This window comes from Tasmannia lanceolata, unplaced genomic scaffold (assembly GCF_043159265.1).
Source record: "Tasmannia lanceolata isolate RefF3 unplaced genomic scaffold, GAP_Taslan_0.1 ptg000003l, whole genome shotgun sequence".
Taxonomy (NCBI): Eukaryota; Viridiplantae; Streptophyta; class Magnoliopsida; order Canellales; family Winteraceae; genus Tasmannia; species Tasmannia lanceolata.
In genome coordinates, this window is record NW_027518680.1 from 19,202,666 (window position 1) to 19,221,439 (window position 18,774).

Here is an 18,774-nt window from a genome sequence, read left to right on the forward strand (position 1 = left end):
AATTTCGGTGCCAGGAAAGCCCAGATTTGTAAGAGAAGGAGGCTCTATGGTTGAAATCACACATGATGAATGCTCAGAATTTACGATTTTGGTGTCAACCTTTTTCGATGAAGCTTCGGGCTCCAAAAGAAAGAGAAGGTCGAAACTGAATGAGAGAAAGCGAGAAGAGAGTAAATGGTGGGTGGCCTTTTGTTGTGGAAGAAGTGTTTGTTTGTCTTGGAGGAAACGAAAGATGTAATTCTTCCCCTCTCTTCTGCATCTCGGGTTTTTCTTCCGTCTTCTTTTCTGGGTTTTTCTTTCCTCTCTTCTTCTCTAGGTTTTCTTGGTACAACTAAACACCTTTTTTCTCTCTTTTTTCCTTTTCTTTTCTTTTTCTTTTCTTTTCTTTTTTACCACATCAGTTCCTCGGGTTTTCCTAGCCAAGGTACGCAACCAAACTGAGCCATAGCCCGTAGGTGGGCTTCATAGGCAATCAACTCTCTAGATATGGGTCATGATCTTTTACCTGATTTGCATCCATTACTATCTGATCACCGAACATTAACAAATTAAACAAACTCAGGTTTGATGAAAGGATTCTCTAACCCACTAAAACAGCAATGAAACCACAAAAGAGTAATCAAAGTCAAATAAGCAAGAGATGAACAGATTCAGCAAGTTTGATAGAAGTTAAAAATGGGGAATGCTATTAACCTAAATCGCAGCCAGAAATCTTTAGGGAGGTGCAAAGGGGGATTCATATGGGATGTTCGGAGGACTAGCAATGCTGCCATTGCCAATATCACAATTTCAGATGGCGGAAAATTTGTAGAATATGTAATCGATCTGTGACGCATCAAACTGCGGTGGGGGCGGGGGTCAAGAGAATTCGAAAGAAAGATAGGAGGCACTGGCAATGTCTCCCCTACCAGTACCTCAACTTCGAGTGGCGAGAAAACTGTCGTTGGTATCGCCGAAGTAGAACCCCTTCCAAATGGGTTCCTCGCTCCGTAACCCGCCCCCTAGCCTGCCCGGTTTTGAACCAGAGGAATTATGATCCATGGCTTGACACGGGCACTATATCTCAGGAGAGTGAAGGATCCCCGGCATTGAGTATCTCGGGTAAGGAAGTGAACGTTCGGATGGAATCCCTAAAGTCCTGTTTGATTGGGAAAAGGAAGAACCCTAATGGCGCTTTAGAAAAGCTTTGGTTTTGGGCAAAAAGCATATGGAACATTCCAACACTACAATGCCCATGTATTTTGTCAAAAGACGAGCTTCTTTTCATGTTCGACTCTGAAGTGCAGGCTCTCAGGCTCTCAAGGCTCTCTCTACTAGTCCTGAATCCTTGGCACCCTATCTGAGTTCGCTTACGGTGTGGAGAAAGGAATTGGTCCAAGGGGAGGAACCTGTGTGGGTCAACCTTTTATGGCATCCCTCTACATGCTTGGGCAATATCAACAGTGGAGGCCATAGGAGGTTTGCTTGGCAGAGTCTTAGACACAAGATTGGAAGGAAACCATCAGCACTGTATGAGCTTTGTCTCGGTCAAAATTCTTGCTTCCCGACGGATTGTCTCAGGCTCCTTATTTTAAACCATACCTATAGGATTGGTATTGAAATCCCTGAGTATTCTGGATCATTTGTCCATTTGGCTCGCGGAAGCCTCCCAACCATTTGGACTCGCCCCTTACCGTCCCCCCTGACTTCAAATTTCAAATTCTGTTGTCGGTGCGGGCCAGTCTGGGCCTTGTGATCTGGTTCCTAGCCTCTAGGGTCTCCGGCTTGACTTTAATTTTTTGAGGATAGATTTGTCTTTTCCTTGTTTGGGGGTCTTTCCTTTTTCTTTGTGTGGGGTCCCGAGGCGGGGTCCATTCGTTCTTTCACTTATCCTATTTTAAAGATCTTTTTAGGTTTAGTTCGTTAGTCAATTTTAGGTTTCTTCTCTGATCTGCTTCTTCGTCTCTTTCTTGACAGGTTGCAGCTTGTTTCTCGGGGTGTTTCCTGGTTTGGTGTCGAGTTTGGGTCTGGTCTCACAGTTTATATTTTGAGAATGGAAAATCAGGACGCTTCTCCTAGTGTGTCTGTCTCCTCTGAGGACAGAAGATTGCGTTTATCCACGGAGATAAGGATTCTGGAAGGCATTTTAAGGAGGATGGAAGAGATGGTTTACGATTACAGAAAGGCCGCTATAACTGACCCTTGGCCCAAAGACATGGCTGATGACTTACTCCGAAAGCAATGGGACATCTTCAGGCAAGAGGCTCAGGAATGCCCCTTTACCCTAAATCGTCTCACGGGGTCATCGAAGATTAGGGTAACCCAATCGCCTCCCTTTGCACATCCTTTCTTCAAATTCCTTTTGGCAGAAGAAAAAGATATGAGGAGGCTTAATTGGGAAGCCAACAAATTATTGGTATTCAACAAGTGAAAGAAAGGATTGCGGATAGAAAACTCCCTAGCCGTCTTCAGCAAGTTCTGGAGGAGTTTCTTGTGGAAATGCTGGATTGTATGATCCAGCATATCCTGGACAATCTCGAGAAGTGTGCTGCTTAGGGTGTCGGGGGAGGACTTATCGTTCCGGCTATCCTGATTTTTTGGGCATTCTCAGAAGGACAGTTGAAAGTTTTTGTAGTGCTTTAGGAGGCTTAAAGTAAGCAGGGTAGAAAAGAAGGAGAAGGGATTTTATGTTTGTTGGTTATATGTCCATGCCAAAACATGTTTGTTTCTTCTATTGCATGTGATAACTGGGTATCATAGGTAGCAAGTAACTCGTGTGATTGTATTTGCACTTGGATTTTGGCAACAAGCTCCATTTGTATTCCTTGAAAAGTAAATGGAATATACAAACCCAAGTTCATCATATCAACGACTTGCACTTGGCATACTAAGGCCAAAAATATACCGCGTGAGGCAACAGAGAAAATATGAGTTGCTAAACAACTTTTGAAGAGAATAAGAATAGATATGTGCGGCACCAGAATGTACATGTAAGGGATCTTCATAGCTCTACCTTCAGCCATAACTTGACTGATTATCTCATCTTTCTCTTTCAAAAGAGCAGCTGCATCACTTTTTCTACTATGTTCTCTCCTTAATGTATCCCTTTCCTTAGTAAGTGCATATACCTGAAACCGATATTATCAATGCAATCATACAAGTCAATTCTTTAGGAAGAAACTACAAAATATATTTGTAGCAAAGGAACTGAAATGAACTAATATAAGCATATAACATAAATGGGTTGAGTTTCATAAAAACAAAAATATCAAAAGAATCAAACAAGAATTTAGCATATAAATATGCTGGAATAAATGTACACATATTTAAATAGTAGGGTACTTTTACATCTGATATGCTTGTTAAACATTGAAGTCCCAGATGAACAAGGTAAACTTTCCAGTCAGCAGATATTAAGAAAATGAACGATGATTTAGAAAATGTTGAACCTAAATTTGTAATTTTAAAATCCTGGTGTGATTAGAAAAGAATTTAAATCTGTTTGAACTGTGAATGCATCAAAAACCTAAAATACTGCAATGTTCCGTTTCCCAATGAAATTGGACTTTAAATGCATACCTAAGACAGTAATATGCATTACGCACCAAAATATCAGAAAGAGAGATTGATCATATCATATACACACACAATGAATATGATATTAAAATAGGACATCTAACACATTAATATGCATAATGTAAGAAAAAATTAGAAAGAGCGATTGATATATATATATATATATATATAATATGATAGAAAACGGGACAGATTTTTTTCTTACATGCTTAACACAACAATATGCACCTGTTAAATGTGTTAACAGAAGCACTAAAGGGTATTTTGGTCAATGCACACAACACACATAATATAAAATAATTTTCGTGTGGAGAGAACCCTAACTCTCTCTTCACTGTCTCTCTTTCTTCTTCTCTTCGATCCTTGATCCCTTCAAACCATGTAATCATCTAAGCTATGTTGCACTTATTCAGATTCGCGTGTCGGGATCCGACACGGATTCGAGGTATTGGATTCGGCAAGCCTCGAAAAGTAGGATTCGGATTCGGTAATAAATAAAATAAAATTTTCAAAATAAAAAATTTAAATATGTATATATATATATATATATATATATATATATATGTGTGTGTGTGTGTGTGTGTGTGTGTGTGTGCCTGTGTGTGTGTGCATATATATTCATGAAAAATTTGGGGGTAGAGGGCTGTTGTGAGTTTTGTATTAAGAGAGTCAAAGGATGAAGGGGTTGTGCATTGGGGTTTTTATTAAAAGAGTACGAGTTGTGCTTTCATATAAGCAAAGTTAAAAAAACACATTTAAAGGGAAAATATATAGGATTCGAATTTTAAACGAGACAACGATGAATCGGATTCGCCAGAAAAAAACAGGATTCGTGCGGGACACGGCTACAACAAGAATCCGGGTGTGTCCCACGTGAATCCATGTCCGATTCGCATGTGGAGACGTGTCGACACGGATTCAGCATAGGGGGGCAAAGAATCCATGCAACAAAGCATCTAAGATGGTATCAGAGCAAAAGGTTGAAGTGTTCATCCCTCATTAAAAAGGTACTACGAATCTTTTCTCTGTCTTCTTCATCTTCTTTTTGTTCTCTTTTCTTTCTTTCAACCCTAATCCCCAAACCCATTCCCCAAATTCAATTCCCAAACCCAAATTCTTTCCATCCCATAACCACCACAACTAGAAGAGACCTCCATCAATTTCCAACCCTAATCCCCAAATCCATTACCCAAACTCAATTCCCACACCCAAATCCTTTCCATCCCATTACACCACCACTAGAAGTGACCTCCATCAAAACCATCAAAACACCTCAAAATCCTTCCCTAACCCTAACCGCAAAAATCTAAGCCATTTTTTTCAACCCTAAAAAAATAATAATAATAATAATAATTCGCCCCCTCTTTTTGGACCCATTTTGTCCTATTCTAACCCTAAACCCTAACCCTGGTGTTTTCAACCCTAGTCCTAGTTTCTATATGTGATCTTTTGTGAAGACTATCACCTAGGTAAGTGATTCCATCATATACTAACTTTATTTTCTTTTCAAATCAGCAACCTATTTGCATCTATTCATGATCTAAATTCTCCTCTTCTTGTTTACTTCTTTTTGTTGGTGGTTCCAAGTGTTTGGTTCTTATTGCTAATGTTGTCGGATATTCGTTGTGGTGATTATTAGTTGTTAGTGATTTTTTTTTATTGGTGATTCTAAGTATTTCTTGGGATTGTTGATGTGGATTGAATCGTATTTGGAGTGGTTTTGTGGTTGTTGGTGATTTATTGGTTGTTGTTGGTAATGGTTGTTGGTGGAGCAACTTGGGGTGATTGTGGACTATAGTGAGTGGTGGTTGTTGGGTACTTGATAGTGGGTGATTGTTGATGGACATGTTGATTATTAATGGTGACTGTGGGTTGTTCACTGATTGTGGTGTTGATTCAATTTATGTGACCTTGGTGGTAGTGGTTTTGTTTTTCTTGAGCTGGTGATTGACTCGGTATGTTATTTGTGGTTATTGGATGTGTTATGACATTCTAGTTGTTATTTGATTGCTCTTTGGGTTCGTCGTGGTGTTTTTCCATGTATTGGAGATTGCTTGTTCTTTGTTGGTGATATGGATCCAGTTGATTTATCTTCACAGCAACTCGGATTCATGAAAGTTGATGAGGTCCCTGCTTCATCTACTGTTCCCCCCACTCGCTATTCTCATGTGGAGGCCCCGTAGAGGCTCCTCTCCAAATGACGTCTAAAAGACTTAATGGAAACAATTATCCGGCATGGAAGAGGGTTGTTCGTATATATCTTCAAGGTCGGGGAAAGGTTCGTTTTCTTGAGCAGTCTCCTCCAGCCAAGACAGATTCTGCTTATACGATATGGGAACAAGAGGATGCAGTTATCAGATCCTTCTTATGGAGTTGTATGGACTCACAGATCATTGCTAATATGATGTATCTTGACTCCTCTAAGGAAGTTTGGGACCAGGCTGCGCTTTTGTATTCTGGAGCAAATAACATCACCCAGATGTGTGATTTATTCTCAGACTGGTTTAAATTTCAGCGTGGTGATATGACCACACTCGATCATTACAACTCATACATTGCACTGTGCCAGCAACTAGATATGCTTATGCCTTTCACTGTCGATCAAATTGTTCTTGCAGAGCGTCAAGAAAAATCACACGTGGTTCGCTATCTTGATTCTTAGGGGCCTGAGTATCTTCAGATGCGACAGCAGATTTATATTTCTGGGTCTCTTCCGTCTCTTTCTGAGGCATTTTCTCGAGTACAGCGTATCCGAGAGCATGGTTTGGGAGGTCCAGTGCTGCAGTTATCAGATTTGGTATGAAATAGTGTGTTGTTGATCACTCCGTCTTCAGCAATCAGTCCACTGCTGGCTAAATCTTCTTGATAGTATATGTGGTTGATATTGTAATCACAGGAGATGACAAAGTTGGCATACGAAGATTGAAAACTTTTCTTCAAGAAGAGTTTTCCACTAAAGATCTGGAATTTCTCAGATATTTCCTTGGCATTGAAGTGGCTCGTTCTAAGTACGGATTGTCCTTATCACAAAGAAAGTACACCTTGGATATTTTAGAGGAGACAGGTTCTATGGGCGTAAAGCCATCATCCACACCTATGGATCCAAATGTTAAACCCATTCCAGAAGAAGAGGACTTGCCACATGATCCAGGACGATACAAAAGGTTAGTTGGAAAATTAATTTATTTGACAGTTACTCATCCTGATATTTCTTTTGTTGTAGGGGTCGTCAAACAATTTGTGAATTCTCCTCGGACGTCCCATTGGGCAGCAGTAATACAGATCATCAGGTACTTGAAGGGTACCCCAGGAAGAGGATTGTGTTTCAAGAAGAATGGTCATGAAAGGGTAGAGGGATTCACTAATGCCGATTGGGCAGGATCCCAACTGACAGGAGATCCACGATTGGTTATTGCACCTTTGTTGGAGGTGATATGGTATTGTGGAGGAGTAAAAAGCAAGACATTGTGTGCAAATCAAGTGCAGAACAAAGTACAGGGCTATGTCTTGTACTAGTGGAGAACTGATCTGGTTACATTCATTTCTATCAGAGATTGGTCTTTCATCTTCAGGCCCAGCTCGATTGTATTGTGATAACAAGTCTGCAATTCATATTGCCACTAATCCCGTCTTTCATGAAAGGACCAAGCACATTGAAGTTGACTGCCATTTCATCTGCCAGAGGATTCAGAGAGGCGAAATAAGTATTATGTTCACTCGATCAGCAGATCAACTTGCAGATGTATTTACTAAATCCTTAGGACTTGCTAAGTTAAAAGATGCTTGTAACAAGCTCGGTATGTATGATATATACACTCCGGCTTGAGGGGGAGTGTTAAACGTGTTAACACAAGCACTTAAGGGTATTTTGGTCAATGCACACAACACACATAATATAAAATAATTTTTGTGAGGAGAGAACCCTAACTCTGACGCACGCTTCTCAATTCTTTCTAACTCTATCTTCACTCTCTCTCTTTCTTCTTCTCTTCGATCCTTGATCTCTTTAAACCATGTAATCATCTAACAACAAAATATTATAAAAATGGATCGATCATAACATCATAAATATATATACTAACGTTAGGTGTACTATTGAGGGTATATCGGTCATCGTACATATATATATATATATATATATATATATATATATATATATATGTGTGTGTGTGTGTGTGTGTGTGTGTGTGTGTGTGTTGGGGGGGGGGGGGGGGGGGTTAGTGTATCTACTCGATCGAGTAGATAACGTATCTACTCCGTCGGCCAGAATCACAGTGGCCCCACATTGTTTGGATTATCCAAACCATTCATTTGATGGGCCCTCACATAGATAGGGTGTGTCCAAAAAATCAGCTCCCTAGGATCATCCTAACCCTTCGAACTATGGAGGTAAAAAAATGGACAGATTTATGAAGGTTTATACCCGTCCATTTTAACCTCCACAAATTGAAGGGTTGGGATGAGCCTATGGAGCTGATTTTTGGGCACACCCTATCTATGTGAGGGCCCATCAAATGAATGGTTTGCATCACCCAAACAATGTGGGGCCCCACTGTATTTTAAGCCACAAGAGTAGATAAGTTATCTACTCTCTCTCTCTCTCTCTCTCTCTCTCTCTCTCTCTCTCTCTCTCTCTCTCTCTCTTATATATATATATATATATATATATATATATATATATATATATATATATATATATATATATATATATATATATCGTGTCAGTGAGAGGGAAAACGAATTCCCTCATTGACCTCTCTTCCATTCTCATTTCTTCATCCAACATGGTATCAAAGCCCTAGGGTTTCGGTGCCTCTACCATGACATTTCTTCATGGCCTTTATAATATCATCGTTCATACTTTTTCACATGTCCTGGTAAAAGGAAAATGTTTGACGAAGAGAAGAGTAGAAAACCAGAAACTTGTCGTCTCAGAAATATGTAGTCGTAGCATTTGAAGCCTCAACAGTGTTAAAATTTGAAGGAACTATTTTACACTTGAAGCTACATGAGGAAATGGTTAGAAGGTATTTCTGCTCCTCCCTCAAATTTGTTTTTAATGTCTAGCTCAAATCATCTAATCCCAGCACATAGTAAAAGAATGAACAAGGCCAGAGAATAAGTGTTAATGTGATAGCCAGTCCATAAAATGGATTGTAGCATTACTGGTGAGGTTTAATCTAATAACCTCCACTATACCTCTCCAATAAACATCTAATGAAGTGTATAAAGACCACCTGAATTTAATGTAGGCCTGAGATCTGGCATGCAAGTAACTGAGGTTGAGAAATATACTGTGTACGAAGAAAAAACGTACGTGCAAATAAATAATAAATAAATGGATTTTCATTTGGACTACAATAGCCAACAAGGTTGTACAAAAAGGTTAACGTCTACAACATTTAACCCTTGTGTTGTTACAGAAAACTCTAATTAATGTATACAAACAATGCATACTTCACCATTAGATGAAAGTCAGTCAATTAAACACATACACCAGCCATTTTCTATTTAGTGCATAGACCCACAATTTGATCTATGAAATTCAAACAAGCCTCTTTATGTGTACAGCGATAGAACTGTGAGAAGGAAATGTACCTTCCTTTCAAGAGATGCCACCCTTTGATGGTATTCTTCTCTCAGTGCATCAGATTCTGCTTCCATGGATTTTCTCTGTAGCAAAATGGTCAATAGTTTCCAAATCATACACAAGAAAAGCCTCTCTAATATACTTACAAGGTGATTCCATGAAAGATTACGATTTAAAGCTACATATTCAAGACAATCAACCCTCAGAAAGAAACAAAGAAAATGGCAGTCTCCACGCACATTAGTTGAAAAACTCATCATACTTGCAAAGAATATGCCGCATGAAGGAAGAAGCACAATTTAAAATGGGAAATGTTATTAAAAATACGGTATGGCCCACACCATAGGATGATCCAAACCGTCCATTAGATGGGCCACAGCTTAAATAGGTTGTGCCCCAAAACAAAAATTATTCCATAGGTTGATCCTAACCCTCCGATCTATAGAGGGTTAGGATCAACACTCTAACAATCAGATCGGAGGGTTAGGATCAACCTATGGAAATGATTTTTAGGGCACAACGTATTTAGGCGGTGGCCCATCTAATGGACGGTTTGGATCATCCGATGGTGCAGGCCATACCATACTTTTAATAAAGTGAGGAGTGCCCTCATCAAAATCCAGTAGTGCCGATAACATTTCCCTTAAAAAATGTAGTAGAATAGCAGAAAGTAGCACACGAGATCAATACGCAACAGCAGGCGTGTCAAACCGTATGTCATAAGAGGAGAAGGAGCCAAGCTCATCCATATGAGTTTTCTTTAGTCAATATCAAAAGATTCCTCTGAAAAATCCATAGACACCAACTGTTATAATAATAATAAGTAAAAACCCTCACTAGTAGATCTCCTAGATTCCCTAAACTTCCTACTTTTAACAACTCCTTTTCTAGACCAACCTAGTACTGACAACTAGCTCGAATGACCTAAAATAAATAATCTATTAACAACTATAACAGAAATAAAAGTAGAAATATGACTCCAAATAAAAGTAGACATAGGATTCCTCTTTTCGATAACGAGAAGGAATGGTGGTTCCCACTTACCACTCACTGACTCTCATACCTCCCAGAATAGCTTCTCGTTATTCCTAACACAATCCATGCCGAAGCTCGAATGAGACTCTTGTTCCATGTTTCACAACCATGAATGGGCCCAAGTGTGTGAGACAGGCAGTGAAAGAGGGAGGGGGGGAGGGAGACTTGAGTTGGCGGGGGTCGAGAGAGTATCAGCAATCCCATAAAAATAGTAAAAAAATAATACCTACTTAAAATTGGTACTTTTTTTTAATTATTTTAAGGAGCTTTTCATGCTCCTCTCACTCCCATCTCAAGTTTCTTCTTCTCACGCCTATCTCTCATAATTGTTTCCACAAATATTCCATGGAATATTTTCTCAAGGTTGCTAACAATGGCCAAAGCAGATATGATAGACTCATATCTGTCAAATGTGGCATGATATCCATGATGCTTTCAGTAAGAAGTGCCTAGTTCACCACAGAGGTTGGAAATTTAATATGCATGTCACACTTTTGTCCAGTTCATTGTACGGTCAGTTGGGTATGGTTCTTATGAAAGGACCACGATTAAGTGGGGTAGGATGCAATGCAAACCAATAATGATAACATGAGCAAGGTAAAGAGGAACACAAAGTTGAAGGGACAAAAGGAGGGAGAAGGGACCCCAGTGAAGGCATCATCATGACATCAGTAGAGGAACCCTCCAAGCCACCACCTAGAGAGAGAGAGAGAGAAGGGGGTTGGGGGGGTCAGAACCAGCGCAGAAAATTCAAGCAATCCTTGCCCCCCCCCCCCCCTTCCCAAAAAAAAAAAAAAAAACCCTTTCAAAATATGACTGGTTTTTTAAAACTACTCCCAAATCAGTTGTGGGTTTTCTTAGACCTTAAGAATTGGTGTTTTGGTCAGTTCAATGTTAGAAAGATTTCTGAATTAGCTAGAACATAAAGTATAAAGTTATGGGTTTAAATTTAGAAGCTTCTCCGTCATTAGCAGTACGAGTTTGAGTTCTCATTGCAGAACTCAAGACTTCCTACTTTACTTTTATTTTTATTTTTTTAATGGTAACACTTCCTACTCTATTCAATTAGCAACAGCTTTGAATTAGAAATTAGGGATGAAAAAAGAAAAGGCTGAAAGCTAGGATAAATTGTAGTGGGGGCTGGGTAGAGACTAGAAGTTCTAAGGACTAATATATGTAACAGAGGAGAACATATGGTTCAGGTTTGATTTTGAGTTCCCTATTTTCTGGACAACCCCTTGAGTTTTATTCAAATTATCTCTCTTTCAATCCTTCCATCTTTGTCTGAAGACAACCTCTATTCTGCATAGGATTGCTTGTTTTCCTATTTTTTAATCCAATTTCTGCCGCAGGTAGGCTTAGTGGGGGTTGTTTTCAGACCATATTGTTCACTTGAAAAAATGAAGTAGAAATAGGACTCATTACTCCCAAATGTGTCATAATATCTGTATAAGGGCCTATCAACCTCAGAGGTTGGAGATATAATTTTCTTGTCGCACTGTGACTATTGTCAGTTGTGTATAGTTCACTTCCTGAATGACCACGATTATCTGCGGTAGGCTTAGATGGTGCTGTTTTCAGATTATTTGGTATATTAATCTAAGTCACTTCAGTTTGCTAGTTGTCACTATTATTAGAATGACAACTGTCACTATTGGTCACATCAAGCCACTAAGGCATCAACATGAAAAATGGTTAAGACTTGCTAATCTGCTTTTCTATTTGCAAGAAATATCTCACTCCGACCACATGAAACCGCAATAGCACCATGAGGCTGAAATGGATAAAGATTATGCTTCACAAATTACAACTAAATCATATAGTGACGAAGGAATATAGTATGATGGAAGAACAGGAGTGGACTATTCAATGGTTAGATGAAGTATACTTTTCAGCAAATAATTTAATCATGGCCAAACAAATTAAAAAGATTGCCCAAAAAATACCACATATAAGAACAAACTGTATGGATCATTTGCCTAGTCTAAACTCTAAAGAATGGAGAGACACAGACACACATTTCTTTCAAAAAGGATATGCGCGGGAGAAATAGGCAATTGGTATGTGGTAGAGGATGCATGGGCAAACCACCCAGTACAACCCCACATGAAAAACAGGCAGAACATTGGTTTATTGCTGCACAATGATTAATGGTTTGGTAGTGTCCATTCTGTGAGCTATTCTTGGGATGTATCCGGAAGTTCCGTGAGAGTAAAATGCAACTACGATGGGATCGTGACAAAACACTAGAATAAGTGCCTATTATTTGTCAAGTACTTAGGCAATTCATGGGCACTCCATGACCTATCACAAACTTTCAAAAAGCCGTCGAGCCAACCCCACAGATAGCAAGTTTGCTGAGAAAACTTATCTAGTGAACAAAAAATACTACTGAGGAGCTAAACATAACCATGTATACACCAGTCAGCAATGAAGGTAACCTTAACTCCATATCAAAATATGTACATATATAGGCTCATACCTACCTTCAGATCCTCAATTGCAGACTTCAGCAGCTCATTTTCATTCATCAGCTTTGCAATCTCGTCGGCTTTTGACTGTAAAGGATCCAAAACATGCTAATGCCACAATTGTAGAATAAAATAGACAGTGACAAAGATAATACGATGTTTTGTTGTCTCATAATGCATGCATCAAAATGTTTGTGAAGAAAAAAAAAACTAATGACACCAGGATTAGAAATAAAAACAAGACATGGCAGCATAATTCAAGAACTGTTCCTTAAATAGGAATAGTAAATATAAGCACCCAGAAACAACTAGTAAACAATGTATGTTGCAACATCTGGAGGTGCAAATATAATTTTGGCATAAAGAACGGGCACAAATGGAATTTTTTAGAGATTGATGGGATAAATCATCAAAGATCCTTGGCCAAAGATTCCACAACAGAGCAAAGAATCCATGCACTTGTTCACTTGGTTTAGATCATTTTTCTCATCTTAAAAGTAGACTGGCTGGTCCCTGTCATTTCAGATCTTTGTGTGTCCTTGCCTTTGATGTGATGCAGTGTAACAGCAAATCTTGTTTGTGTCAAAGTAAAAAATACTGAGTGGGGCTAGGAGATATGTATACAGTATGCTATTCCATTATCATCAGATTGGATTCAGGTTTGCTCAGAACCACAGGCTTCCACAGCCACAGTCACGCGGTCTCCTCGTGAGAGCGGCATCACGTTTTACTCTAATGGTGATGGTCAAGACATGCTTAGAGACTTTAAAAAATCCATGAATCTCAAATAGATTAACGGAAAGTCAGAAAGAATGGTGTGATCCAGCCATGACTCCGTTAATTTTAGAGGCATTATATTAGTTTAGTTGCTGTTTTGTATCTAGGACTTTTAATTTTAGTATTTTGCTATGTTGGGACATAGATATGGGGTTGTCCACATCACCTAGGGCCCACACCACGTCATTTCATATACATTGACCTTATTAGCCTTACGTGTGTTTATTCCTTTGGCCATTAAGTAGGGGCATTTAAGGCATTCACAATGAATTAAGTTATTTTTTTTGGTAGGTAAGCTGGGATTGAACCCCCAACCTCTAGGTCAAAGAAAAAAAAAATGACCATTGAGCTAGAGGCTCAATCCCGACTTCATTTATCTTATATCTTTTTGCTCCATAGGGTAGACCCACTCACTTAAGCTATATTATATCCCATTGGCTAGTAGGGAGGGTTCGAGTCACAGAAACAGCCTCTCTGCAAAGCAGGAGTAAGTCTGCGTACATCTAGCCCTCCCCAGACCCCGCAATGGCAGAAGCCTCGTGCACTGGGCCACCCTTTGGCTAATAGGGAGGATCCACCAGCCCATCACTTAAAATATTATAAAAGGAGGCCTAAGGAAGGGAGAAACCCTAATTTTAAAGTGATTTCCATGCAGCCCATAAAGAGCAGCTGCAAGGGGAGTTTCTCCATCCCTTCGATGCAAAAAGAAGAAAAATCTCTCCTATTTTGATAAAGGTATTCATCCCCCTCCCTTTTCTCCTCTTCCTCCTTTATTTCTCATCTCTCCCTTCTTCTTTTTTTTGAATCGTAAAAAATTTCATTCCAAGAAAAAGACCGAGGAGGTCTATACAAGGAATGAAGAGAAAAACAAAGAAAGAGGACAAATACAAGCCCACAAGAAGCAAAAAAATGAAAATAGTCAGGGGGGAAGGAAATCAAACAACTCCACTTTTGCCCTTGAAACACCTTCTCTAGCTGACCTATCAGCCACACCATTAGCCGAACGTCGTACATGAAGGAAAGTTACAATAGCACCACCCGTTCTATCATGTATCACATCAAAAAATGTGCGAATCTCCAAGGAACGGAGTGCGAGCCCCTAAGCCATCTTATAACGTTGAGAGAGTCCCCTTCAATCATCATTTCATTAAGATCAACATTTTCAAGAAACGTTATCCCTTGGTGAACTGCTCGAACTTCAGCTTCATTAGCATCGACTACTCCAATAGGACCTGAGAATACCCATCTCACGGCACCCATGCCCATCTATTCTTCTACTCTTCTTCCTTTCTTTCCCTTCTTCTCTTCCTCCTCTCTTTACTCCCCACGATTTGGTCCTCTTCCAAAACCATGTGAGTGATTGCAACATCTAGTTGCGTGATTGCAACATCTAGTTGCACAATCCCGCTTTTCTTCCTCTCTCTCATCTACATCCCTTCTATTCTTCTCTCGGCTGCTCGCTATTTCTTTCTTGATCGCCTCCACCTCTCTTTGTTGTCCTTACAGACTTTGGAGGCTATTAGAGAATGATGTAGGGATTATTCAACATAACAGCCCCTTTGTTCCTTGGAACAAAAAAAACAGCCCCTTTGTTCCCATCTTTTCCCTAGTTTCTTACCCTTCCTCAGTCCCTGCTATATTTTCCTTAAGCCATAGAGGTACCCTGCTGTCTGTGGAGAAATGTCATTGATTTCCTCTCATATTTGCACCGTATTACTGCAGATTTTTCATCTCATACCAATTGCTTTTCATTTGGGCTGCATACGAGCAAATTCTCACTATATTTTCCACTTCAAACATCATATACTATTGATTGTTGCTGCGTTGGGACTGTTCGGGACTTCTGGATTCTCTACCACTCTCTTGGACCTCCGGCATACAAGTTTCTGCATGAGATCTGACCTACACCGTTTCTACTTAATTGCACTTGATTTCGCCTTTGATACAATTGATCAGCCCGCTTACCTTTAGCCTTATTCTTGAGACTATTTTCCTTTAGATTGGTCGTTATTATTTGGGCCTTAGAGTTTGCACTTCTATTTATTTCGGATTGTATACAGACCTATACCAATTGCTGCCTATAATTATCTACTGGTTATCTTTGGTGTGAATTGTAATTGAAATGATGCTTAAACTAAATTTTGTCAATTGATGGAATATCTCAAAGGTTGACTTAATGTAACACTCTTAACATAATTTGATTAACCTATCGAAAACTTAATATAAATCTTGGGACTGGTTTGTGCTAATTTACTTGGAAATTGGCTCATATAGCTCCTATAAGTTCTTTGGAATAAATACCCCCGGGTTTGCACCAATTTGGTATTAAAGCACGGGTCCATTCTACACTTCAGCCCCAAGTGTTTGGTAAAAGTCCAATTAGAATCACCTTTGGTTATATACTTGAGATAGTTCGCCTTGCGCCCCTAGGTGTTCGATAAAATTTCTCTTAGAATATAGTTTATTTGTTCCCATTAGTTAGGCATCCTTAGCCTTAGGAAGGAGTTAAATCTCTAGTATTGTTTATAGGACACAGGGTGTGTCCTAGGTCATTTAGGTGTTAATTACTTGGTATTGTGTCGTTTTGTTTAAATTTAGGTTTCTTAATATCTGTTAGAGATCTACATGATGATGGTTGAGAGATAGAAAGAGGGGAGAAGAAGTATGAGAGAGAGAGAGAGTAAGAGACAGAGAGAAATTATGGAGGGAGAAAAAAGAGACGTCAATGAGAGAGAGAGAGAATACGTTCTAAAAAGCTCTCTCTCCCCAATACACATATTATATTAATATGTATATGGAAAAGACCAAGATGCCCTTGCTTGGGCGTCAGTACATTTAACACTCCCCCTCAAGCTGGAATGTATATATCATGCATTCCAAGCTTGTTACAAAAATCTTTCAATTTGGCACATCCCAATGGTTTGGTAAACATATCTGCAAGTTGATCTGCGGATCGGGTAAACGCTGTGCAAATCTCACCACTCTGAATTCGATGACGAATGAAGTGACAATCAACTTCAATATGCTTGGTTCGTTCATGAAACACTGGATTCGTTGCAATATGAATTGCCGCTCTATTGTCACAATACAACTTCGCTAGAGATGTCAATGCGAACCCAATCTCTGATAAGAATGAGCGAAGCCATATTAGCTCCCCACTCGTATATGACATAGCTCTATACTCAGCTTCTGCACTTGACTTGGATACAACATCTTGCCTTTTACTTCTCCACGACACCAGATTACCTCCGACAAATGTGCAATATCCTGTCGTTGATCTCCTGTCAGCAGAAGATCCTGCCCAATCTGCATCACTGAATCCTTCTGCCTTTTCATGTCCATATTTTCTGAAGCACAGACCCCTGCCTGGAGTACCTTTTAAATATTTGATGATCTGAATGACAGCGGCCCAATGGGAGGTACGTGGAACACTCATAAAGCAACTAACCATACCAACTGCAAATGATATGTCTGGACGGGTGACAGTCAAATAGATTAGTTTCCCAACCAATCTTCTATATCGACCAGGATCATTCAGCAACTCTCCTTGATCAGGAAGAAGTTTAACATTTGCATCCATAGGGATAACTGCAGGTTTTACCCCCATTGAGCCTGTCTCCTCTAAAATGTCCAATAAATATTTCCTTTGTGACAATGAGAGACCACGACAAGAGTGAGCAACCTCAATACCAAGAAAATATCTGAGCTGACCCAAATCTTTAGTAGAAAATTCACCCTGGAGGAAGGACTTCAGATTGTGTATGCCAGACTTGTCATCTCCTGTAATTACAATGTCGTCAACATAGACTATTAGGAGGATATATCCAGAAATAGATTTGTAACTGAACACAGAATGATCAACAGCACACTCCTTCAACCCAAAACGCAAAACCGCAGCACTAAATCGTCCAAACCAAGCCCTGGGCGACTGCTTGAGTCCATATATCGCCTTCTGAAGACTACATACTGATGAGAACATCTCCCCCTAAGGAACATACCCAGGAGGTTGCTCCATATAAACTTCTTCAGACAGATCGCCGTGAAGAAATGCATTTTTTACATCAAGTTGATACAGAGGCCAACCACGATTTACTGCCAGAGAGATCAATACACGAACCGATGGAATCTTAGCCACTGGGAAAAACGTCTCCTGATAATCGACACCGAACGTTTGAGTGTATCCTTTAGCGACAAGGCGGGCTTTGAGACGCTCAATAGACGCATCTGGAAGGTACTTAACAGCAAATACCCAGCAACACCCAACAAACATGCACCAGGAGGAAGGGGAACTAGCCGCCACGTTTTATTTGAGTGAAGGGCACCCATCTCAGCATCCATAGTAGCCCTCCATCCCGGATGATTCAAGGCATCTGTGACAGACTTAGGCAAACTAATCGAAGACATGCTAGAAACAAAGGACTGAAAGGAATGTGGGAGATGAGCATAAGAAACAAAATTAGATATAGGATGAGCAACACTACGAGATCCAGTACGGGATGCAATTGGTGAATCAGACGGTGGAGAACAAGTACCTGAAGGCTGACAATCCGACTGCGGAAGAGGATCAGTAGGCAGAGATGGCGCTTCTTCAATCGTAGAATGAACAACCTGGCAAGGTCCCCGAGTATAAGTTTACAGTTCAGAACCCTTAGAAGCCACAGGAGGACCCGTTGGCATATTAGGAACAGCCACAGAGGCTGGTAGGGGAGGACCCATCACGGGAGAAGGCCTCTGCGACTGTGGGAAGCGAACCAAAACTAACAAGCTGCTGACAGATCTGGAGATAGTCAGGGCCCAAAGAATCAAGAAATCGAACTACCCGCATCTCTTCCTGACGCTTTTTGAGAACCTCAGGATCAACAGTAAAGGGCAACAATAAGTCAAGCTCCTGACAGAGTGCAAGGTAATCACTATAGTGGGATCCTACCGGTTTGTCTCCTCGCTCAAGTCTAAACCAATCTGAAAAACGATCACAAATACGACCCAGATTATCCACTCCTGAATACATTGTAGCCACCTGCTCCCAGATTTCCTTTGAAGACTGCAGATACATCATAGACGAAGCAATATGGGGTTCCATACAACCCCATAAAAAAAAAGCGAACCACAACATCATTCTCACGCCACTGATCATATGTCGAGTATCCAGAAAACTGATTTTTCTACGGCCAAGTAGATAAGTGCAAACTGTCATCTTCCACGGGGGGTAATTTGTCCCATCCAGTTTTATTGAAGTCATCTGAAGGGGAGGCTCAACATGGGAATAGCTAGACTGAGCAGTATACGACGAAGAACGACCCTCAGCAACCTTGAGAGTCATAAGTTGCTGAGCGGAGGGCTCCACAG

General features: G+C 40.1%; 1 protein-coding gene across 2 annotated transcripts in view; it reads right to left on the reverse strand.

Moving 5' to 3' along the window:
* The window catches only part of GC5 (golgin Putative 5), a 67,730-nt gene that overhangs the window by 40,356 nt on the left and 8,600 nt on the right, over nucleotides 1–18,774 (reverse strand). For both annotated transcript variants that reach the window (XM_077363170.1, XM_077363177.1), the window contains exons 4-6: nucleotides 12,667–12,738; nucleotides 9,154–9,228; nucleotides 2,993–3,107 (exon numbers count right to left, since the gene is read on the reverse strand). In XM_077363170.1, coding sequence (XP_077219285.1) covers nucleotides 2,993–3,107; nucleotides 9,154–9,228; nucleotides 12,667–12,738 — 262 coding nt within the window. The remainder of the gene's footprint in view (nucleotides 1–2,992; nucleotides 3,108–9,153; nucleotides 9,229–12,666; nucleotides 12,739–18,774) is intronic.